At 40.3% G+C, this 24,130-nt stretch overlaps 1 protein-coding gene across 2 annotated transcripts; it reads right to left on the bottom strand.

Annotated features, from left to right (window-relative positions):
* Window positions 1–12,849: 12,849 nt before the first annotated feature.
* On the bottom strand, window positions 12,850–24,095 carry LOC115433577 (serpin H1-like). Of its 2 annotated transcripts, XM_030155056.1 has the most exons (6): window positions 23,967–24,095; window positions 22,171–22,425; window positions 17,744–18,363; window positions 17,558–17,656; window positions 15,970–16,202; window positions 12,850–13,698 (listed from the first exon to the last, which is right to left on the bottom strand). In XM_030155056.1, the coding sequence occupies exons 3-6, from the start codon at window positions 18,348–18,350 to the stop codon at window positions 13,396–13,398; spliced, it is 1,242 nt and encodes a 413-aa protein (XP_030010916.1). In that variant the 5' UTR covers window positions 18,351–18,363; window positions 22,171–22,425; window positions 23,967–24,095; the 3' UTR covers window positions 12,850–13,395. The 2 variants fall into 2 exon arrangements, with proteins under 2 accessions (XP_030010916.1, XP_030010917.1); XM_030155057.1 differs by lacking the exons at window positions 22,171–22,425; window positions 23,967–24,095 and adding an exon at window positions 21,937–22,075.
* Window positions 24,096–24,130: the final 35 nt, after the last annotated feature.

The raw sequence follows: 24,130 nt of genomic DNA, 5'->3' as shown, positions 1-24,130 counted from the left end.
CCAGATCACAAAAAAGTTATCTCTTGACATTTTATATATAGAGTTGGTCAAAACCAGACTCTAAGTCAATTCTACAGAAACCCAACAGAATCCTTATTAAAGATTATAATGTAAATTGTGTCTCTTATCTCATGTTTAATGCTGCATTTATAAGATGAGGACTGCTTCTGGGGTGTCCTGTTACAAAATGTGTCTTGCAAATGAATTGTCAATTTTAACTGTTTTTAATAATTTTGTGATAAAATAGATTAATTGATTGGTTGACTAATTGATTGATTGATTGATTGATTGATTGAAGCTTTACACAAGCCTCTCAATGGGGAACTTGTACTTAATATACATTATTTTCTTGTAATTGATTAAAAAAAATTTACTATTAAAAAATATATGGTGAGTTGAGAGAGACAATTACAATCCATAAAGACATGACAAACTGTGAAGCTGAAAATGAAGCACTGTGGTTCTGTTTATCTTTCAAATGTTCATTGTGGTCAGTTTCAGATGCTGCAGCTCTTTCATAATTCATGGTTTGAGTTCTTGTTTGTTTAGTATTAATTTGCCTTGTAAATCCAAGCTGGACTGACTGTACATACCCTGACCAAGGAAAAAGACATTCTCATTTTGTGCAGTAATCTACACCTGGCTTTTCTGCCTCCGTCCATAACAATATACATTATATAGACTAAATGTTGTCTAAAATTAACGTTTATTTGCAACATAGTATTGCAAACTATTACATGATCAAAAACAAACTGATTTTAGCAGAGAAAAAAAAAAAAAAAAAAGCTCTGTTTTGAATGTCTGGCGTTGCCAGAAATTTGTGAGGTTAAAATGGGGTCACACCAAAAAAAGGCTGGGAACCACTGATGTCGTGGTTATTTGAGTTCTGTTATGGTCTTATGTTCAGCCACTTTTAAGTTGGTTTAATTTAGATGACAAAGAGTCACTACAGTTTGTATTCATTATCATCTGTTAAATGTACTTAATGGTGGCATAGGAGATCCTGGAAAAACAGTTCAAGCAAGCTACATTTTGGAAATACACAATTCAAAGTCCAAACCCCCCTCTTCCAGACTTCCCCCCCGAAGCCACACCTCCATTGTATTGATTGTAATCTCAAGGGGGGAGGGGGGAGGGACAAATGGCAGTTGAATTTGATAGACATATCACCATTCAATCATTTCGATGGGCCGGTTAAAATGATTGGATGCTGTTTTTTCAGTCCTGTCCTTTCCACAGGTGACTTAAAAATGTTTTATTTTGTGTTAGAGTATTTAAATAATTGGTTGCAATCAGGGAGTGAAGGGGAATTTAAGCAATATAGTAAAAAATGCTCCAGGAAAACATCTCGTACCCTACCTTTAAAGTAATCACTGTGCAAAGAAATGGTTTCATGGTAAGAATACTGTAGTTTAAAATAACTTCCTCTAGGTGGCAGTAGAGACAACGATAAATATGCGGCTGTAGGCTATATTTAACCCTTTCATGCATAGTGGTCACTACAGTGGACAGCTGTTCAAAGGTGTTCTCTTGTATATTCATGGATTTTGTTGTTTTAGTTCCATATCAGCCAACACAGTGGACACTTATGCATCATCCCATACACTGCAGTTCATACCATTACTGTAACTTTGCTGTTCTAGATAAACCTGATCTGCACTAACATGTTTGAGTGTAAAAAACAAACAAACTGCTAATTGTTATTAGACTGTAATCAACAAGTGTTCTTCTTTTTTTTTTTTATTTGTTGCTTTTTTAAACAATTTTTTTTTTTTTTTTGCATATTATCTCCATGAAGTGATTAATAGCTAGTATTTGAGTGTGTTAAAATGTGAGAAAACATCAGATTAGCTGCATTAAACATGTTTTTATTTCATAGTTTTCACACAGTATATCAGTAAATACATGTTTTTTTTGCTTCTAAAATTAAACACATGGTGTCCAGGTGAGTGGACATTTTTGGAACTCCATGAAAAATAGGTTCATTAAAAAATTCAATCTCGTTTTTTTTTTTTTTTTCATGCCCTAAGAGGAATGAAAATCACTTGGGGAAAAAAATCTTGATTCAGGTTCTCATAATTCATGCATGAAAGGGTTAATTATACACTGCCAAATATGTGCTAATGTTATATTTAAGCAGCGATAATACACTATAATTGACTTAGCTGTTGTAATACAGTTTGAATGTGTAAACTGTATCTGGGTTATGTTCAATAGACATTTCCTTCCTGATCTTGTGAGAAACACAGAAGTAGAAGATGATGTTTGGGTCGTCTAAATATTTAGACCCGTGACATCCGTTACCATGTGGATATAAACATGTTACCGGGAAATGTATACAATAAATATAAACATATTTGCTCAAGTAAAGTCATCCTGGATGTAAGTCAGCCACTGCAACTGGACTTTTCTTGCATTATTCAGATGGAAAATGTACCTGAAGACGACAAATATAAAAAATGAAAACACCAAACCTCCTAGCAGTTCTTTAAAAACCTTCTTTTTAATGTTAAACAGGAAATTTGTAACAGTCTAAAACCATTTATTTCTTTGAGTGCATGTTATTTTTGATATAAATCTTATTAAATCACATGTAATTTGGTTTTGTTGCCAGTGTATTTGATGTAAAGCTTCACAAATGGGGTAAAAATACTTGACGGACTGACGCTGCAAGTAAAAAAAATACAAGTAAAACATAAAATTCTCTGGACGCTTTGCACAAGTAAGACTGTAAATGTTTGTAATTTCATTTAATGTGTTTAAGGCAATTATTAACCCTTTATTGGGCAAGTGACTATTTTTGGCAATTTTTTGCACGCATTACATGATAGTGACAGCAACAGTTCAAGTAGGGACAGTGAGTCAGCAACCTCAGGTCCAATGTGGTTTACAGGGTCTGTCAGGTCCAATGTGGTCTCCAGGGTTTGTCAGGTCCAATGTGGTCTCCAGGGTCTGTCAGGTCCAATGTGGTCTCCAGGGTCTGTCAGGTCCAATGTGGTTTACAGGGTCTGTCAGGTCCAATGTGGTTTACAGGGTCTGTCAGGTCCAATGTGGTCTCCAGGGTCTGTCAGGTCCAATGTGGTTTACAGGGTCTGTCAGGTCCAATGTGGTCTCCAGGGTCTGTCAGGTCCAATGTGGTTTACAGGGTCTGTCAGGTCCAATGTGGTTTACAGGGTCTGTCAGGTCCAATGTGGTTTACAGGGTCTGTCAGGTCCAATGTGGTCTCCAGGGTCTGTCAGGTCCAATGTGGTTTACAGGGTCTGTCAGGTCCAATGTGGTCTCCAGGGTCTGTCAGGTCCAATGTGGTCTCCAGGGTCTGTCAGGTCCAATGTGGTCTCCAGGGTCTGTCAGGTCCAATGTGGTCTCCAGGGTCTGTAAGGTCCACCTCTGCATGAACAGTGAGTGGACCTGCTTTGTTCGGTACCATGAAGTAATGGTACTAATGTAAGGAATGATGTTCAAAGGGATCATGTGGATGTGGACAGGGGTCTGGATCAGCACTTATGTTGGTCTAATGTTCTAAAAATGTTGTTCTAATGTTTTAAAATACATGTTCCTTTCACCTTACAGGTGTTATTCATATTTACTTCCTGGATTTTTTTTTGCCACTTATGGGCAAGGAACCAAGTGTGGTAACTTCACTGACCTTGATTTTCTACATGATGTGGTGGAAAAATTTACTTTTTATATTTTATACTCTTTATATTTTATACTGTTAGTACATCTTCTTTTAATGCTGAGTCATTAGTCATTATGTGTGATGTTTACCACTCTGTAACACCCCCAACCCAGGAACGGAGTTCTTGCCTTGAGTTAAAACCCAAACACCTAAATGTCTGAATGTGTAGATAGAGAATGGCGCCTGCACTCCAGATTGGATCCAAGCAAGGTTAGAGTGGAGAGGTCATCATGACCTCTTCACGGAGCAGAGAAGGAGTAGTATGGGGTGGTACGATGTACGTAAGGAATGACATCATAGTTTGAGGGGGTTGGATTTGGTTCTATATAATCTTTAGTTTTCTCTTGTTTAAGCAGACTTCACTTACAGAGTTTCTCTGTGACTGACTTCTCAATAAATGCATTTATTTATTTTAACTGTAACTTTCTCTCCTCCTCTTTGTGTGTGGGTTATCAGTTGAACATTTCCATAACAAATTGGCGTTGTCGGCAGGGTTCCATGTGTGCTGTCGGGCGGGGGAACGGAGGTTGGTGGACTGATCATCCTACGGGCCAAAAAAGCGGCTGTAGCCCCGTGGTAAAACGACACCGCAGACGGGGGACCGGCCCCGAGCCCCGCCCGTCTCACCACTGGAATCGGAACTGAGTTCAACGCCACACACGGTGAGAAAGTTACAGTTTGGGGTGTTGGGGCTGTTACTCTCTGTGTTCCAAACTCACGTCACTGGGCACGTCACTGAAACAATAGTGGCGTGCGATTCGGGTTTATATATATATAAAAAAATAAATAAATAAAATAAAATAAAAAAAGAAAAATGAAAAATAAAAAAATAATAAATAAAAAATAAGAATAAGTATATATATATATATATAGACCTGAGTCGGGTTGCTATTGTATGCAAATGCAATAGAGTACAGGCGTTTTTGGGAGATTTTTTCGCCTTCAACCAAAAAGAAAATCGTATAAGGTTGCTAGTGTATGCAAATGCAATAGAGTACAGGCGTTTTTGGGAGATTTTTTCGCCTGCCTTCAACCAAAAAGAAAAATCGTATAAGGTTGCTACTGTATGTAAATACAGTAGAGTAAAGTTTATAACAAACTTGAAAGCGTTTTAGGTGATTTTTTCGCTGACAACTGAAAAGAAAAATCAGGGTTTTTTAGTATTTTGTTCGCCAAGGAACAAAAACCACTTAGAAGACGTTCTAAGTGTAAAAATGGGAAACCGGCCGGGGCACAGTGACGGGGGTGTGGACAGAGAGGCCCCTATTCCAAAACCCATGGGTAAAAAGAAAATATGGGGAAATTGTGCTTGAATGTGCTGATTATTGGGTAAACATGGGTATTTTTTCTAAAATGCCAACTTTGGGTGTGCAAAAACTGAATGAGTTAAAGGGAGGCAAAGAGAGAAAAAACAAGGTCAGGGAATTTAAACAATAGGAACCTTGTAACAAATGTTTTGAGATGTGGTGAATGAAGCAAAAACAAACTGAGGCATGTGTAACCGTAGATGACACCATCTAGCTGTGTTTTTTTCCCTTTATGCCTAATTTGTTAGAATATTTAAACCACTTCTTTTCATTCATAACTTTATACTTCCCTTGTATTTTTGTGCGACGTCTGTGCTACGTCTGTAAGATCTGGTAAATTATGCTGCTGGTTATAAAAACAGATATAAAACAGATTATACAGATTAAACAGTTATATTTTCGATTGTCAAGGAGCTTGAGCTCCGCCACTTTACCATATACCATATGCCCCCCCCCCCCTTGTGTTTCTGTGCAGGCAGCGAAGTTGGTGTCCGGGTCTGGACGCCTGCCCACAAAGACGCCGCGAGAACCCGCCCCCCCTCCCGGAACACTCAGCCGTAATTCCAGAACCGGCCAAACGTCAACGGGCCCCAGCAGGCCCCCCAGGTCTGCTGACCCCCGGCCTTCTCCACCACCGGAGCCAGACTCCACACAACCCGACTCCACCCCCGCTGCTGATGCTGCAGGCAGGGGGGAGGACTGACTTCTGGCACAGCTGCACAAATGCCCATGGTGGAAGTCAGCGGACCAGACGGTCCTGTTGTGGTGTTCAGGGCATGGACATTCACTGAAACATCTACCTGATCCATCCGAGGGACTTTCTGCAATGAACACAGACCCACCGGGTCCGAACTCAGGCGGCTTCTGGCTGCACAGATGACCCCTAGCCTCTGCCGGACGTTTTTTCCCACCTGAGGCTGTCTGTCTGCATGGACAAACCTGAAACAGGCCTGATGAGACAGTGGAAGATTCCAGACGCAGGGCAGGGGTCACTTTCATCAGACACTCCGGACTGGTCCGCCCGACCCCCCCCCCCCCGGGGAACAGCGTGGGCGGGGACCGGAGAACACTCGAGGCCCACCTACACCCGGAAAGGGGTGGTCCGACATGTGGCGGGGTGGGCCACCTCTGTGGCCAACCAGGACATGGGAAAAGGGACTGCCCACAGAGAAGGCGGGGCGGAGACAGCCACGTGGAGGGAACGGGGCAGGGGATTGGCTCGCGGCCCTGGAGGGCGGGTCTCCAGACACGGATTCCACACCCACTACAGCTTCTGCTGCACTGCCCAAGGGAGGAGGAGGTGACACACACACACACACACACACACACACACACACGCTCAGCTGTGTACTGACTCCTATCAGAAGCTCCCTGTGGTTGATCTTACTATAAGCAGGTTTAAGTTATTGTTTTTAGTAGATAGTGGAGCTACATACTCTGTGATCAGACATGTAGACTTAACACCTACACTAAAGTTGAGTGGAAAAACTATTATTTCTGTGTCGGCTGGTGGTAAACAGGACAGAGAGAGCTTTACTGTTCCGTTGACATGTGTTTCACAAGAATGTACTTTCTAACATTCTTTTTTTACTCGCACCCGTCTGTCCCATTAATTTGTGTGGGCGGGATTTGATGTGCAAATTGGGGGTAAAACTTGAATCGGGTCCAGAGGGGTTAACGATAACTCAACAAAACACAGTCGCAGGCACAGATCTCCACTCACATTGTGTGTACGCACACACAATGGTTAGGTATGCTGCTGGGTGACCAGATTCTGTATACCACTGGAAAGTCTGTTCCCCCCAAATTACAGAAAAATGGGTCGAGCTAAGTGACAGCAGACTTCAGCCTGGCGCTTATGTCTCACCCCCAAATGATTTATAGTGTGCTTCTCATTTCAGTCCTGGAGGCCCTGACCCCACATATGAGGAAAAGTTTTTTCACACAGTCTGATAAGCTCACAACTGGTTACATGTTTTGGGATTCATATTTTTTTGGGCATTGTCTGTGTCACTGACTGATAATCAACATTCTTTTTACAGGCTTGGTGCTGGACCACACATGTTGCTCTTTCCAAACCATGCCATGCAGATTGGAAAGACGTGGGCCCGTTTGTGGAAAAGGCCTTGCAGGTGTCAGATTTGTGTCCCACCTCTGACCCGGCCATCATGTTCGCTCCCCGACTGGGGGTATACAGACAGAGCATGATATCAGTGTTTCACTGTCAGAAAACTGTACAGTTGTTAAATGATGAAGCGCTCACCTGTATGTCTACATCTCCCACAGGCCTCTCACCCGTCTCCGTGCCACCCAAACTGGCTGATATCCCACCTGGTGTCTGGGCTACTGGTCCACATGATGTGGGTCTCGTCCGGAACTGCCCACTGGTCATCATTACCCCGCGATCTGATTACAGGCCATGTCAAAAACAGTCTGAGTTCTAAGCTTATTTGAATGTGGGAATTATAGTTCCATGTCCTGATTCACCGGTCAGGACCCCAATTTTTCCTGTGGAAAAAAGTGCGAACCCTCCTGACCCAGACACATGGAGGTTTATTCAAGACCTACAGGCGGTAAACAAAGCCGTGGTTCCACGCATACCCACGGTATCACAAATTCCGCCGTCTGCATCTCACTTTTCTGTCATTGACCTTTCGAACGCGTTCACATCTGTTCCCGTGCATGCAGATAGCCAATATTGGTTCGCGTTTCAGTTCAGAAACAAAATGTACACATGGACGCGCATGTCTCAGGGGTATTGCGAGGCCCCAACCATTTACAATTCGATTTTGGCCAACTCGCTGTCCCACCTTGACCTCCCACCAGGTGTTGCTCCTTTACAGTATGTTGATGACCTTCTCCTTTGTTGTCCTTCACAGGCTTGTGTCTTTTGTTTCACCTGGGGCAGCTGATGGACGACCTTGTCGGCCCAAACATTTCTTCCCCTGGTTTGCTAAGCTGACACATGGCGTAGATCATGTGTCTAAGGGAGGAATGTTAGATAAATGTTTTCCTGCAAAGCATGCAGACAGCTCTGCAGTGGCTAAGGCTTTGGTAACTGAAATTTTGTTTTGTTTTCGTTGGGGGATCCCAAAGAGGATCTCATCAGACGATGGGTCCCACTTTGTGAACACAGCACTAACTGAGTTAGGGGAAATGCTAGGTTTTGACCTCAAAACACACTGTGCATACCATCCACAAAGGGGGGGCTATTGAAAGGGAAAATAGCACCCTAAAATCAAAACTGGCTAAATGTTGTGAGGAAACAGGTCTTAACTGGGTCAAGGCCCTACCTCTGGTTCTCATGCAAATGAGAATGAGACGTAGGAGTCGAAGTGGGCTGAGTCCGTTTGAGATTATGTTTGGGAGACCCCATATACAGGTCTCCAGGCCCCCAACCAACCGGGTTGACATCATTGTTGGAGCATGACATGTTGTCTTAGTGTAGGAAACTCTCCTCTGAACTCTCTCAAGTACAGGTACTGGTGAAATCAGCACTACCGGTTCCTGCAGAGGGGCTGCTCCATCCGCTGCAGCCGGGGGATTGGATCCTGGTTCGGGACTTCAGGCGAAAGCACTGGAAACAGCGCAGGTGGCGAGGCCCTTTCCAGGTGCTCCTGACGACGCACACAGTGGTCAAGGTTGCTGAACGTGCCATGTGGATCCATGCGATCCACTGTAAGCGGTTTCTGGGAGAACCGCCAACTGCTGCAGCCGAGGACGGGCCGGAGCATCGATCGACAGCGTAGACTGGACGACTGGACACCGGAGCTGGACACAGCTGTATCACGCACCTACACTCACAAGACTCACTGGTTGAAACCTAGCGGTGGTAACGACCCCAGTGACGTCTCATATACACTTATCCTTTGCCTGGTCACTGGCGAGTGACTGAAGACCCCCTGCCCCACACATACACTGATTCGACGACGATGGAGGTGATCAAAGGGTCAGCTGTCATCTGCATCACCCTCCTGTGCCTGTACATGTGGTACATGGACACATTCTATCAGGTATCTGATCCTTCACCACCGCATCACATTCCTGTTTGCGCCCTGGTCTGTCGGAGGACAGCTAGGGTCAGAGGAGCTTCGGGGACGTCACGGACGTGACCTCCACCTCATTGATCACCACGACTAGCGATAACACATGGTGGCGAGTGACACGTGATCTGACACGACGTGTCACTAATCAGTCATGCTATGTGTGTAGTTTGATGCCACACAGCTCACATGAAGATACTCTGTTCGCTCCTTATCCTCTCTCGATCAATCACACACTATTGACAATGATAAAATGGACAGTGGCCGTCTGTCACGGCGTACCCCTGGCTGGGGTTGAGACCCAACGTGACCTTCCTTCAGAAATCCAAGAAATTTCTCTAGAGACACTAATATTACTATGGTACAGAAAAATGTTGTTTTTCGGCTCAGAGATCTGTCTAATCTTTTTTTCACTCCACAGTTTTGCTTCCATTCCCCAGTCACAGAACACACACGGTATAATTTGGGACACACATCTGGGTGTAACATTACTCTCAAGGTAGCATGCGGGTTAGCAAATTGTGAAAAAAGGGCTGATAAATTTACTTTTCTCCAGTTATAGTCCTTTACAATCTCACGGCATTACTAGGTACACCATCCCCACTGACACATTATGATGCTAAGACCTCATCTTTTTATTTTATTTTATTTTTAATGTTACTACCACATATAATGCCACCGTAGCTCTAACTCCTTCTGATTATGGGTATGGCTGTCCTACAGATATGGTGTGGACGTGTGGTCAACACTCTTATTTGTATTTCCCAGCATGATGGGCAGGTACATGTCACCTCTCTTATTTGGTTCCAGCTACCTCCAAATTGACCATCAGCCCAGTTATGTCACCGCCTCACACCCGTGTAAAACGGGATCAGATTTCAGGTGGCCATAAGTTTGTAATCAGTATTATTCCCATGTACGGCCCTGATTGTTTAGCTTGGTACATAGAAGAACTTTCTGTGGAGCTAGAGAATCTCACTGCGTCTGTTGAACAGGGGTTTAATGACCAGTGAGATGAAAGCTCTCCGCACTGTCGCATTACAGAATAGGGCAGCTTTAGATCTCCTATTGGCTGAAAAGGGAGGTGTCTGTCATCTTATTGGCGACCAGTGTTGTACCTATGTACCTGATGTTTCCACAATCAGTTTGATCACCCTAGACGAGTCCTACATGAGGAAAACACTGCATACACTACAACAGGCTGGGATTTTTGGGGCTGGCTGCTGTCTGGGGGATGGAAGGCAATGTTGATGAAAATTATTGCTGTGATTTTTGGTGTGTTTGTATTACTCCTCGGATTATCCTGTTGCATCATTCCAATAATACGTTCAATGATTAGCAGTGTGATTGGTACTTTTAGTATGGTATAGCATGAAGTGATTGATGATGATGATGATAATTATGATTTTGATGACTTAGATGATCTTGATGATGATTTGATGGTGTATGAAGAAAGCAACGTGTAATCCTGTCAAATGAACAAAAATTGTGAAGCTGGAAATTACTGTTCTGACTGATGTCCAAAAGCAGATAGATCATGGGTGGATGTTTATAGTATTTTTTTTCATAGTATTTTGCTATTTGTCCTCCAATGTCAAACCTGATCTAAAAAGAAAAAAGACACAAAGTCTGGAAATTTGGCTACATATAATTTATCTGGAGAATATCTGGAGAAATATGGCTTAATTAGGTTGTCTTTGGGTTGATAATCATTTATAATCATTTATTGATACTCGTACGTAAATTTTATGTTTTTGCATGATTGATTCGGTTGAATAATCAAAAGGGAGGAAATGTGGTGGAAAAATTTACTTTTTATATTTTATACTCTTTATATTTTATACTGTTAGTACATCTTCTTTTAATGCTGAGTCATTAGTCATTATGTGTGATGTTTACCACTCTGTAACACCCCCAACCCAGGAACGGAGTTCTTGCCTTGAGTTAAAACCCAAACACCTAAATGTCTGAATGTGTAGATAGAGAATGGCGCCTGCACTCCAGATTGGATCCAAGCAAGGTTAGAGTGGAGAGGTCATCATGACCTCTTCACGGAGCAGAGAAGGAGTAGTATGGGGTGGTACGATGTACGTAAGGAATGACATCATAGTTTGAGGGGGTTGGATTTGGTTCTATATAATCTTTAGTTTTCTCTTGTTTAAGCAGACTTCACTTACAGAGTTTCTCTGTGACTGACTTCTCAATAAATGCATTTATTTATTTTAACTGTAACTTTCTCTCCTCCTCTTTGTGTGTGGGTTATCAGTTGAACATTTCCATAACAATGACAATAAAAAATGTTGAAAAATGTCACAAAAGTAATATAGTCTTCTTACATCCTCCAATAACACATTAAGGTTGAAATTTTGAATTTCAGAGTGTTTCTATAAGTGCCCTATAAAGGGTTAAGGAAATCACACATAATGTAAGTCTTCCGCCCAAAATAAAAAGCATATTTCTGCCTTTGCACAGTGTTTCACTCAATAAAACACAGAACAAAACACTGAAAAACGTCGCTTCAATGAAAAGTTGAAAACACCAAACCTCCAGTTGGTTTTTATTGTAAAACAGGAAATTTGTAACAGTCTAACAGTGCACAGGATTTTTGATATAAATCTTATCAATTCATTCATTCATTCATTCATTTTCTGAACCCGCTTTATCCTCACTAGGGTCACGGGGGTCTCTTGGAGCCTATCCCAGCTACTTACGGGCGAAGGCAGGGTACACCCTGGACATTTCACCAGTTCATCACAGGGTTGAACATATAGAGACAAACAATCGCTCTCATATTCACACCTATGGGTAATTTAGATAAACCAATTAACCTATCAGTGCATGTGTTTGGATGGTGGGAGGAAGCCGGAGTACCCGGAGAGAACCCACGCAGACACAGGGAGAACATGCAAATCTTATTAACCCTTTCATGCATGAATTGTGAGAACCTGAGTCAAGATTTATTTTTTGAGTGTTTTTATTCCTCCTTAGCCATGAAAAAAACAATGTGATTGAGTTTTTTTTTTCCAATGGGGTTACAAAAATATCCATGCATTTAATTTTTGAAGTAAAGAAACACGTGTTTAAAGACTAAATATCAGAAAGTGATATGAAAACAATGAAATAAAAACATTTTTAATGCTGCTAATCTGATGTCTTCTCACATTTTAACATATTCTAATGCTAGTAATTACTCACTTCATGGAGATAATATGCAAAAAAACCTTTTTGTCTGACAAATAATTGATTTACACTCAAACATGTTACTGCAGATCAGGTTTTTCAAGAACAGCACAGTTATAGTAATGGTCTGAATGTCAGTGTATGGGATGATGCATAAGTGTCCACTGTGTTGGCTGATCTGGAACTAAAACAACAAAACCCATGAATATACAAGAGAACAGCTGGAGAAGAACTGTCCACTGGAGTGACCACTACGCATGAAAGGGTTAAATCATATATAATTTGGTTTCATTGCCAGTGTATTTGGTGTAAATCATCACAAATGGGGTAAAAATACATGATGGTCTGGGACTGAAAATAAAAAAATGTAGAAATACTCTAGAATTTTTGAACAAATAAGACTGTGTGATGTTATTATTAGGGAAATCACACTTAATGTAAGTCATCTGTCCATAATAAAAGCCATATCTCTGTCTCTGCACAGTGCGTTGCTCAATAAAACACAGGTCAAAAGTAGAGCCATCCTGGACATAAATAAGCCACTGTAACTGGACTTTTCTTGTGTTATTCACATGGAAAATGTACCTAAAGAAGATAAATAACACATCTCACAATGAAAAATGACAACACCAAACCTCCAAACGCTTGTTTAACAACCTTTTTATTGTAAAACAGGAAATTTGTAACAGTCTAAAACCATTTATTTCTTTGAGTGCACATTATTTTTGATTCAAGTCTTATTAAATCACATAGAATTTGGTTTTGTTGCCAGTGTATTTGATATAAATCATCACAAATGGGGGAAAAATACATGAAGGACTGATGCTGAAAGTAAAAAAAAATCTAGGTAAGACATGAAATAGTCTGGAATTTTTTGCACAAATAAGACTGTGTGATATTATTATTAGGGAAATTGCACTTAATGTAAGTCATCTGTCCATAATAAAAGCCATATTTCTGTCTCTGCACAGTGTGTTGCTCATTAAAACACAGGTCAAAACGTTGAGAAACATCTCCTCAGGTATTATTTGTGGAATGCTGCACTCGATGTAAAGGAATGTACCAACACAGTATCAGTCTGTGACCAACTTCCTGCCTCTTTCAGCCAATTCCAATAGAAAATAAAACCCAACATGTACACACGCACACATTTAATTAAACATTTAACTATCAGATCCGCCTGCGGTTACAGCTCATCCCTCATCTTTTCACCCTTCGGCCGAACCATCCGGCCGATGAAGAGGATGGAGTTTGTTTTCTGGTCCTTCACTAAGAAGATGAAAGGATGGTCGGCGTAGAACAGCTTCGGGCTTTTCAGCTTGTCTGTGGCAAAGACGGCGGTGTTGATTTCATTCCCGTCGGTGTCCCACTCCATGGCCGAGGCGTGGAACACACTGGACAAGTACAGGTCTTTCTTCCCAGAGATGTTGGACAGGTCGGCTTTAGCTTTGTCCACAGCCTCGGTCAAGCCCAGCTCCTCCAGATGTTTCTGCACAGAGGTCAGACGGGTTTAGGTTTAACCCATAAAGACCCAAAAGTCCACCAGTTTAACTAAAACCATCTACTGATCTAAAATGTCGAGTAACTGTTGAGCCACTAATCCTATCAATACATGTAAATAATTGGTGTAAAATGCAGTTTGTCATTTCTTCATGGTCATCAGATATGATACATTTGGATGTTCAGAGGCTCCGTAGTTACCGTGGAAACACTGTCATCTTCTACAGCATTGTTTCACCAGTAAAACCCATGGAGTTGGATCAATGACAGTGGATAGAGACACTTGTTTACGTTCAGTTAATGATAGATTTAACTGAAAAAGTCACTTTTTCTTCACTTTTCTCTGTTTTTATATATTAACATTTGAAAATTACTTTGAGCATTTATGCACGTTTACATGATCAGTGAATTAAATATAGGAAAATACATGATTTTGACAATGAAATGAGTGTAAAATGTACAGGATAATATTATAATAAAAGGTGATAAACATTTAAGAAAGGTTAGATTTAGAGAAATATTTATTTGAAAGGTGCCAAATAGTACTAGGTGTGTAAGGGTTATTAATATGAAGAGTTCTAATAAAAGCCATTATTTTGTAATAAATACGCTTTGCACTTAAAAGCTAAAGCTGAATCTCACAAGTTCTAACTTGGATTTCTATAACTTGCTTTCCAACTTATATTAATGGAATGTATGTTTATTTAGATAAGTGTATTGTATTGGTATTGGTGGTGGTCGGAGGGGCCGTAGGCGTGGACTGGCAGCCATGCTTCTGTCAGTCTGCCCCAGGTCAGCTGTGGGTACAGATGTGGTTTACCACCACCAGAGTGTGAATGTGAGAGCAAATGAATAATGGATCCTCTGTACACGCTTTGAGTATGCATTCATAGAAAAGCAGTATATAAATCTAATCCATTATTATTATTATTATTATTATTATTATTATTATTATCATTATTATTATTATTATTATTATTATTATTATTATTATTATTATTATTATTATTATTATGTATTAAACACAACAGTGTGAATAAAGGTCCAACCGCTGTATGAGGAAATACAGTATGAAGGTATAGAACAGGGGTGTCAAACTCATTTTAGTTCAGTTCCACATTCAGCTAAATTTAATCTGCAGTGGGCCGAACCAGTAAAATAATAACATAATAATATAGAAATAATGTCAACTCCAAACGTTTCTCTATGTTTTAAAGCGAAAAAAGCAAATTGACATTATGAAAAGGTTTACATCTACAAACTATCCTTTCAAAAGATGTGAATAACATGAACAAACTGAAAAAATAAGTGTAATTTTAACAATATTCTGCTTCAGTTTATCATTTCCACATGTACATTAGAACTTACAGATCACAGTGGATCTACAAACACACAAAACATTTAGAAACAGGCAGAATATTGTTAAAATTGTACTTTCTTCTCTTAAGACATTTCAGGTTGTTCAAACTTGTTCGGTTTATTCACGTTTTTTGCAAAATTATGCTTTGTTTTAGTGTAAATACATGAAAATATTTACATTTACAAAGAGAAACATTTGGATTTGTCATTATTTCTATGTTATTATGATTTTATTGGCCCTGCCCACTGGAGATGGAATTGGTCTGAATGTGGAACCTGAACTAAAAGGATTGTTAAAATCTTAGTGTAATTTTTGCATTTCACAAATTCATCCCAAGGGCCGGGCTGGACCCTTTGGTGGGCTGGATTTGGGCCCCAGGCTGCATGTTTGACACCTGTGGTATAGAAGATCTAAAAGTTAATATAGACTGAATATTGCAAACAAATCCTGTTTGCTGTGGTTTTATATGAAAAAAGAAGCAATTTAAGATGCACAAATTAAAAAATCTGACAGATGAAGAAAAAGTCCCATGTAGTTTGACAAATGACAGTGGTTAAAAATGCTTGTTTTTCATTCACTTAATGATATATTTTGTTAAAAAAGTCACATTTTCTTCAGTTTTCTCTATTCTTTTATATAACAACCTTTGTATCTGTGCTTTAATGAACATCTACATCATCGCTGAATTAAATATAAGAAAAAATAAAAAAAAATACCAGGTTTTCATTGAAAAATGCAAAATGCAGAGGGTCATTTTAACATAAATGGTGATAAATTAAAAGATGAAAAAAAAATCCTTTGGAGGTTGGGACAAAAACAGTGGTGGGTCTTACGGGGTTAACGTGTGGTGGTGCTGTTACAGGTTTTCTGGTGTTAAAGGAGGTGTTCATAAGTGTGTACCTGCAGGTTATGACTGACTTCCATGCTGACTTTGGGCAGAGACACGGCCACGGCGGTCTCCTTCAGGTTACCCAGCCATGTGTTCACCTGCTTCTGGGTCAACATCTTCTCCAGTCTCTCCAGAGGTTCAACATGGTAGGGCATGATGAAGACCACGCTGGACTTCTTATGGGCCAGTGGCATGCTGAGGACCACCAGCTGATTGGCGGTGTCATCATAGAAGTCATACAGGCCTGATGGAGCAAATCATATCAAATATAATCAGAATGGATCTCCATGTCTTACAGTCTTCAAAAAAAATCAACCTTTTCTGAAACCAAACTTCTCAAGAACCTGAGGAGAAACTAGGCTCTAATAGTGTTCTTATGTCACTTTATGTAATTCAGGGGTGTCAAGATCCTTTTAATTCAGGGGCCACACTCAGCCCAACATGATCTGGACCAGTAAAATAATGACATAATAACCTGTAAATAATGTCAACCCCAAACTTCTCTATGTTTTAGAGTGAAAATAGTAAAATTACATTAGGAAAATATTCACATCTACAAACTTTCCTTTACAAAATGTGAATAACAAGAACAACCTAAGATTTCTTAAGAAAAACAAGGCTCAGTTTATCATGTACACATGCACATTAGAACTTACAAATCACAGTGGATCTACAAATACACAAAACACTTAGGAACAGGCAGAATATTGCTAAAACTCCACTTAATTTTCTTCAGAAATTTCATGTTTTCATGGTTGTTTAGGAAATGTTTCATTTAATTTCACTTTTTGCGCTAACACAAAGAGAAACGTTTGGAGGTGACATTATCTGTAGGTAATTATGATCGTATTTTACTGGTCTGACCCAGCTGAGATTAAATTGGGCTGAATGTGGCCTCTGAACCAAGGTTCTAATAGTTTTAGATTTTTCATTCTAGTTTAGTTTTATTTAGTTTTGACTTTTTTTTCTCTAATCAAGTTAGTTTTAATTTTTAGAGCAGGTTTGCTAGTTTTTATTAGTTTTCATTTTTTTCTAAATGCTTAGTTTTAGTTTAGTTTTGTTGTATCTTTTCTCTTCGTCTCCGTCGTATTCAAATAAATCCCAGACAGGACTCTGCTGATTTCTCCCAACTTTAGTCTCCACGTTTTCAGGTAGAGTGGGGAACAGAAGACGACTGGAAACCACAAGTGACCTCAAGTGACGGACTGTCAAGTACCGTATGGTGCCGCTAGCTAAAATTGCTCAAGTGAAATAAATCACTTTTGTATCAATCCTACATTGACGAAGAAGAAAACAAAGTGAATTTTATCCATAATTTTTATAGGTTTTAGTTAGTTTTGTAAGCACACAATACAGTGTCCGTTAGTTATGTTTTTTTTTCTTTTAATTTTAGTTTTAATTTATTTCCGTTAACGAAAATGTTTTTACAATTCTAGTTTTCGTCATTTCGTTAGTTTTCGTTAACGATAATAACCTTGCCCTGAACTAAAATGATTTTGACTTAAATGTAGTGGGACAGAAGGATAAGCTCCATAAAAGTAAAATGTGTACTTAAACACTTTTACTTGGGTAAAAATATTGTTTTATCATGTCATCTACCTGTGCGATGCATCATCTGGACTGAAACTGTGTAGCTCCGAGACGCCAGGAAGCCGCGATTGTCGACCATCTTATGATGAAACTGCTCGTCCCAGTGAGCTGAAGAAAAACAAACCTATACATGTTAACAGTGTGTTGAAGGATCCACATAATGCACGTGCCCATGAACATTCTACTCAGACTCACGCTTGAAGAACATAGCGTTGACGATGATCGCCCCGTCAGTCTTCTCCACATCCTTGGTCACCTCAGGCAGCTTCCCACCGGTGGACTTGGACGCCCACTCGTTGATGGAGTTCACGGCGCTTTTCTTGTCTCTGAAGTTGATCTTGGACTGGTCACAGTTGTAGTGCTTTTTGCTGTTTTTGACGAAATTGTCGACAAATTTGACGGAGCTGGGTCCGTAGAGTCGGTTGCTGATCTTCCAGGTGACGTTGCGAGTCTTTGGGTCGCTCACCTCGGTCAGGAGCTCGGCCAAACCTGAGTGCAGCTGCTCGTCTTTGACTTTATCTGCCTTCAGGAGGGTCTTCACCTGGGAGGCGGTGGCTGCTTTGCCCCCCAGAGCCACCAGACCCAGAGAGGACGCCACCACCACCGGGGAAATCAGGATGTTCTCCAGGTCCTTCTCCTTGGCCATGGTTTGGTAAAGACTAAAGGCCAAGTTGGCGCTGTTGTCGGCCAGGACGGTGGCGTGGTTACTGAGCACCTTGTCTGCAGAGGCCGAGGTGGCGGCTGAGGCTGACGCAGCTAGAAGGACCAGGTTTACCAGGTTGGTCACCCACATGATGAACATTAATCCACGAAACCTGAGAGAAGACATGAGGTAAACATTAGATTCATTATTATTATGTACTGAGGAAGAGAGGATAAAGATGTAAACCATGATTCAGCTTTATTTTAGCTTTTAACCTTCGAACAAACACACTATGAAATAAATTGCACAAAAAATATTTAATGGTATAGTTGTATTTTTTTCATCCATTCCTGAAGCACATACACCATTCAACCATTCAGTTGAATTCAAAAAAATCATGGGAAGGAATGCTTCTCTGACCAAAAAAAAGTTTGTTCGAGGTGCTCTTTGGAAAAAAGGATTCATAAAGTAGATATCAAACTGGAACAAAATCCAAGGTACTGTCTTTAAATACTAAAATGCCTTTATTAACATGGCACGGTCATATCTAGACCCAAGAAAACACTTCTACGTTTTTCAGCTTCAAGCCTTCATCAGGAAGTCAAGAAGTTTTTTAGGTCTAGATATGACTGTGCCATGTCAATAAAGGCATTTTAATGTTTAAAGAGAGTGCCTTGGAGTTTTCTTCCAGTTTGGTATCTAGTTGTTGTAGATGCTTGTTTTTATATTTAGGAAGTCAAACAGGCCTGATGAAGGCTTGAAGCTGAAATGCATAGAAGTGGTTTTTTGGGTCTAGATGACCATGCCATATTAATAAAGGCATTTTAATGTTTAAAGACAGTGCCTTGGAACTTTCTTCCATTCAGTAGAATTGTCCAAATAACAAGTAGACCAATCAGTCAAATTTTTTCAGTTGTGCATCTGAAACTGTTTTTCTTTTTTCAGATAAAACCACAACAGACTGGATTTTTTCCCCACATTATTCAGTCCATACAAACTTCTAGATCTTCTATACCTTTACACTGTATTTCCTCATATACTGTTTGGACCTTTATTTATACTGACACAATATGATATCCAGATAAATATGCATCCCATTAATATGAACCTTAGACAGAAAGCAAGTGATACAATTCCAAATTAAATTTGTGAGTTTCAGTTTTAGCTTTACAGTGCAAAGTCTATTCATTAGAGTGGCTATGGAACAATTAATGCAGTGTTTTTTAACCTTGAGGTCGGAACCCCATGTGGGCTTGCCTGGAATTCAAATGGGGTTGCCTGAAATTTCTAGTAATTGATTAAAAAAACAAAAAAATTACAAATAAAAAATATATGGTGAGTTGAGAGAGACAATCCCAATCCATAACAGACATGACAAACTGAAGCTGAAACTGCAGCACTGTGGTTCTGTTTATCTTTCAAATGTTCATTGTGGTCGGATTCAGATGCTGCAGCTCTTTCATAATTCATAGTTTGAGTTCTTGTTTGTCCAGTATTAATTGTCAGCCTTGTAAATCCAAGCTGGACTGACTGTACATATCCTGACCAGGGAAAATCAAATTCTCACTGGAGCAAAAACACATTTGTCCACAATGCCACCACTACTGCAACCGGAGAGAGATCGGGCCACATCAGGCTGAAACCTGTCACGAAGATGTGACAGCCGATTGGCACGGTCCTGTGCAGCGGTTGTAACACGCGGTCGACCAGATCTGGGACGGTCGTTGGAGGAACCGGTGGTGTGGTAACGCTCAGCAAGGCGTACAACAGTAGAGTGGTGGAGTCCAAACACCCTGGCTACGCCCGTCTGCTCCGTCCAGCTTGAAGCATGCCAATGGCCCCATCTCTCTCCGGTTGTAGTAGTCGTGGCATTGTGGACAAATGTGTTTTTGCTCCATTTTGGTGTCTTTTTATAGGGAATGGTTGTGCACAATTGAGGAGAGGTCCAATTCATCTCTGATTTTCACTCATGAGCAGACATGGGTGAGGAATACACAAATACAGTTCTTATTGCTAATCAAAATGAGTCAACTGGAACCAGGAAAACAATCATTTAATTTTGACTCAGAATAGGACTGAACTCATTGTAATTTGCAATTTTGCAATAACTGTCATATTTCTGAAAAAATCGAGGAAACGAAAATGGTGCGTTTCTTTTTTCCTTGAGTGTATTTCGCCTTTATTCCGGAACAACGTCTGTGTAAACGAGATGGTGGGATCATTTGGTCCCACCTTTACTGCGGCTTTGTAACGCCTCTGGAGGTAGTAACAGCCGTGATAAAGGTGGAGTCATGATTCCGGAATGCAATGTAAAAAGAACACCTCTCGTTCCACAACCAAGGTGTTACGTTTTGCGTGTGCGACCCGTGTGCCGGGGGGATTTAAAAATGGGCATGGGCCGTGGACAGTAAACAAACATATAAATGCAACTAGAAAGATGTGGAACTGGGGAGACGCTGAGATCCACGAGCTGTTGTCACTTTGGGCGGAAGACTCTACCCATGCTAAGATTTGTGAAATGGTGAAAGACTCTGGAGAGGTTAGCAACACTGCTATGCTTGGGGTATTTCCAACACCGAAGTTATACGTTACTGCCCCTTTGATTCCAGAATGCAGGTCCAGCCTGTCTCAACTCTGTTATGCCCCGTTTCCACTACATGGTATCGGCTCGACTCAACTCGGCCTTTTTGCGTTTCCATTACGAAAAAGGACCTGGAATCTGGAACCCGGCACTAGTTTTTTGGTATCACCTCCGCCGAGGTTCCAGGACTGGGGACCAGATACTAAACCATGACGTGTAAACACTGCAGACCACTGATTGGTCAGAGAGTTTTCTCTGTGACCCGCCATTTTACAAAAAACAGATGCGGAAGTGGACAGTAAATATAGCGGTACATTAATCCACATGATAACAGCCCAAAACTACACCATGGTTGGTCCGGGAGGTTCAGTCTTTGGTGGCCGATGTAAAAATTCAGATGAGACAACACGCAATGAGCGAGTTTTCAGCAACTCTCTGAGCAGACAACACGGAAGTAACGCGCCGCATTGCTATGACGTCCAAGTACTGTAAAGTGGGTAGTATCTTGTAATGGAAATGGTCTCCAGGAATACCGAGTTGAGCTGAGCCGAGCCGAGCTGGTTCCACGTAGTGGAAACGCGGCATAAGTCCTTTGACTTGGCTGTGGAAATCGGTCAGTGGTGGAAAAAAGGTGGGATCACCATCTCACCTTTTTTCCGGGATCTCTGTGTAAACATGGCTAAAGTCAGGATTTAACTCCAGTCCACGTATCCTGTGAGCTGAGGATGACTTCTGCAAGTCTTTAATTAAATCATAGCGATATAAAAGCGACCAGTATATTACATTATAATCTCTTAATAACATGCATTAAGGAAACCAGAGTGAACATTAAATATACATCAGAAATTTATTTTAGAAGAAGCAGACGAGCAACAGGATGCAGCAAATCCTGACTTCGGTGTCTGAATAAAGATGAACACATTCATGTAAGATGAACTCAAGGTGTTTTAATTCTTAAAGACTGAAATGAATGGATTCAAGGTGCAATATTTCCATCCTAAACATTACTGAGCTTCTAATTTCAGTTTCATGCACAAATTAAGCTTTAGAATGAATGAGAAATGATGCATTATTCAAAGTTCTGCAGTTTTTTTGCAAGGTTTTCTATGTATATGTATTTGAAACATGAATATATGCTATTTATTTTAGTCGTCTGTAACTTACCACCGGTGAATTCAGGTCAAAAGTTTGAGCCAACTATCTTCAAGTGTGATTTCTCTGCCTTTGCATTTTTCCTTTTCATTCCTTCCTTCTAAACTTCCCCTGTTTCTTACCTCCACAATAGAGTCACTTATCACAGATCTGACTCTGTGGCCTCTTTTCACATGCCTGGGCATTTCCCTGTGATCTCAGTTGCCTCCCTTCCCCCTCCTGAATGTCCCACTACTTTTATCTTACCTTATTAGGCTCTTCCAGCAGATCCAGAGGGTAGATGTTGAGAAGCTTCCAAACAGGTTCCACAGAGCTGATCTGCACTAAATGGAAGTGATGTTTCAGACTGTCATAAACACAAGTTGGAGGTAGTTGCAGCAGTTGTCATACCGGGGTGTGAGAACATGAAAATCTCTACAGTGGAATCTTATTTCCAGACGGTCCCGCCCAGGGTATCCAGGGGCAGTGGGAGAAGAATCCTGCCCCTCCAGGTCCTAAAGCCTGGAATCATCACCCAGTTTAAGCCCCGAACACCGTCCACATAGTGACACATTGGAAAAACACTTCACTGAAACATGTCATGCACTAGTTTCTTTCAGAATATGTAGCATTAAAGATACAAGCCTCCAAAACTGAATACATAACACCATTTTTACTTCTGATTTCATTATGCTCTAGTGGTGATATTCATTTAGTCTCTTTTCATTATGTTCTGGTGATGCTGGTTCTCCTCCTCTGACTAGAAACAGTCCTCTTTCAGGCGGACAACGTGAGAGTCAGCGTTAATCTCAATTCGTTTCAGTGCTTTTACGGTGATTTGCTCTTCCCTCCCCCACCTTTTAATTGCACTTTTTCTGCTCTGCTTCCCAAATCTGGACAGAGGGATTCCACAGGTCCTGCTTAAAGTTAATGTGCATCAAGTAAAGACGTTAAACAAGCAGGTAAAATGTGTATCTATACTAATGGTTAAGATGTTGTTGGTTGCTGAAGTTGTAAAGTGTAAACTAAAACTTATGTTTACTTACACTGGTCTACGAGGAAAATGCTTCCAGAATAAAAGTAATGAAATTTTACCACATGAGAGTCACTGATGAAGAAAAGTCAAGTCAAAAATGCTGGTTGGCTGAACTTTCCTAGATACAGCCTTGGGTCAAAATGTGAAATTCAAGAATTAACGAGAGAATGGGTTTGACTCAAAAGGAATATTTGTCTCAGAGCTACAAGATCTACTTCAAAACACTGTCTGCACATTAGAATACATTCACTTTACAGGTTCTATTTAGTGGAAGATTTATAAAACTATTATATAAATGTACATAAACCAGTATATATGTGTAATAACACTTAATCATATACCTTGAAAACATCAGCAAACCGGCACTTTTATCATTTATTTTCCAATTAATCTGATTAAAATACGTAACGTTTAGCACATTTAATCTCTGAAACAAATCATTTCTAAACATTTGTAGACCAGTGTTATTTATCTGCCGTAAAATCTGCAAAAATGCAGATCAGAATCAGCTTTACTGGCCAAGTTTGTGCACACAAACAAGGAATTTGACTAAGTATATGTATACAACTATAGAAAAAGATTTTTTGTTTGACAAAACTGTACAAATACTGTGAGACCAAACAGCAAACAGAGCAATAGTGCAAGTATAAAAATCAGTAGTGCAGTATGAAAGGACAAGTGTGTGACGTAGGATAGGTGCAAAATTATACATGAGATGAACATTGGAAATAGACTAATGGGCAGATTAGTTCAGATGCATTTTATCTTATGTTTCTTCTAAATAACGCTTTAAACAACAGCATGGAGCATAAAAAAAAAAAAAAAACAAAAAAAAAAAACAACTGTTTTACTAATATTTACTAATATTTTATCTGTTACATAAAAGTACTAAAAAGAAAAGTCTTTAAGATTAAATGTACCAGTTCAAAGTCAGTATAAAGTAATAGTTTAAAACATATATAGAATGCATAGAGTCACTACAGTAATATGAGTGCATGTAAATCTGAAGTGTTTAGGGACTCCTCACATTTTTTCCCAGGAACGCTCCTACTCCTCTTGCTCCTATCATGATGGAGTCCTCCCCCTGCGTGGGACTGGATCATCAACAGGAAGTTACAGAAGCAGCGGATGCATATCCTCTGTCGTGTTACCGCTGTTCTCTGCAGGCGGGCATTATCCATATGCAGCTGC

This window comes from Sphaeramia orbicularis, chromosome 14, assembly GCF_902148855.1.
Source record: "Sphaeramia orbicularis chromosome 14, fSphaOr1.1, whole genome shotgun sequence".
Taxonomy (NCBI): Eukaryota; Metazoa; Chordata; class Actinopteri; order Kurtiformes; family Apogonidae; genus Sphaeramia; species Sphaeramia orbicularis.
Note: the sequence above shows the minus strand (reverse complement) of the source record. Positions and strands in the feature narration are given on the sequence as shown.

Bases quoted from the DNA above. Each gene is read 5' to 3' on its own strand.
- LOC115433577 (XM_030155056.1), bottom strand. From the start codon at position 18,350: ATGTTCATCATGTGGGTGACCAACCTGGTAAACCTGGTCCTTCTAGCT. The intron at 16,203-17,557 runs GTAGATGACATG...TTGCTCCATCAG, and splicing joins CCAGATGATGCATCGCACAG to GCCTGTATGACTTCTATGAT. The intron at 13,699-15,969 runs GTACACACTTAT...ACCTCTGTGCAG, and splicing joins AAGTCAGTCATAACCTGCAG to AAACATCTGGAGGAGCTGGG.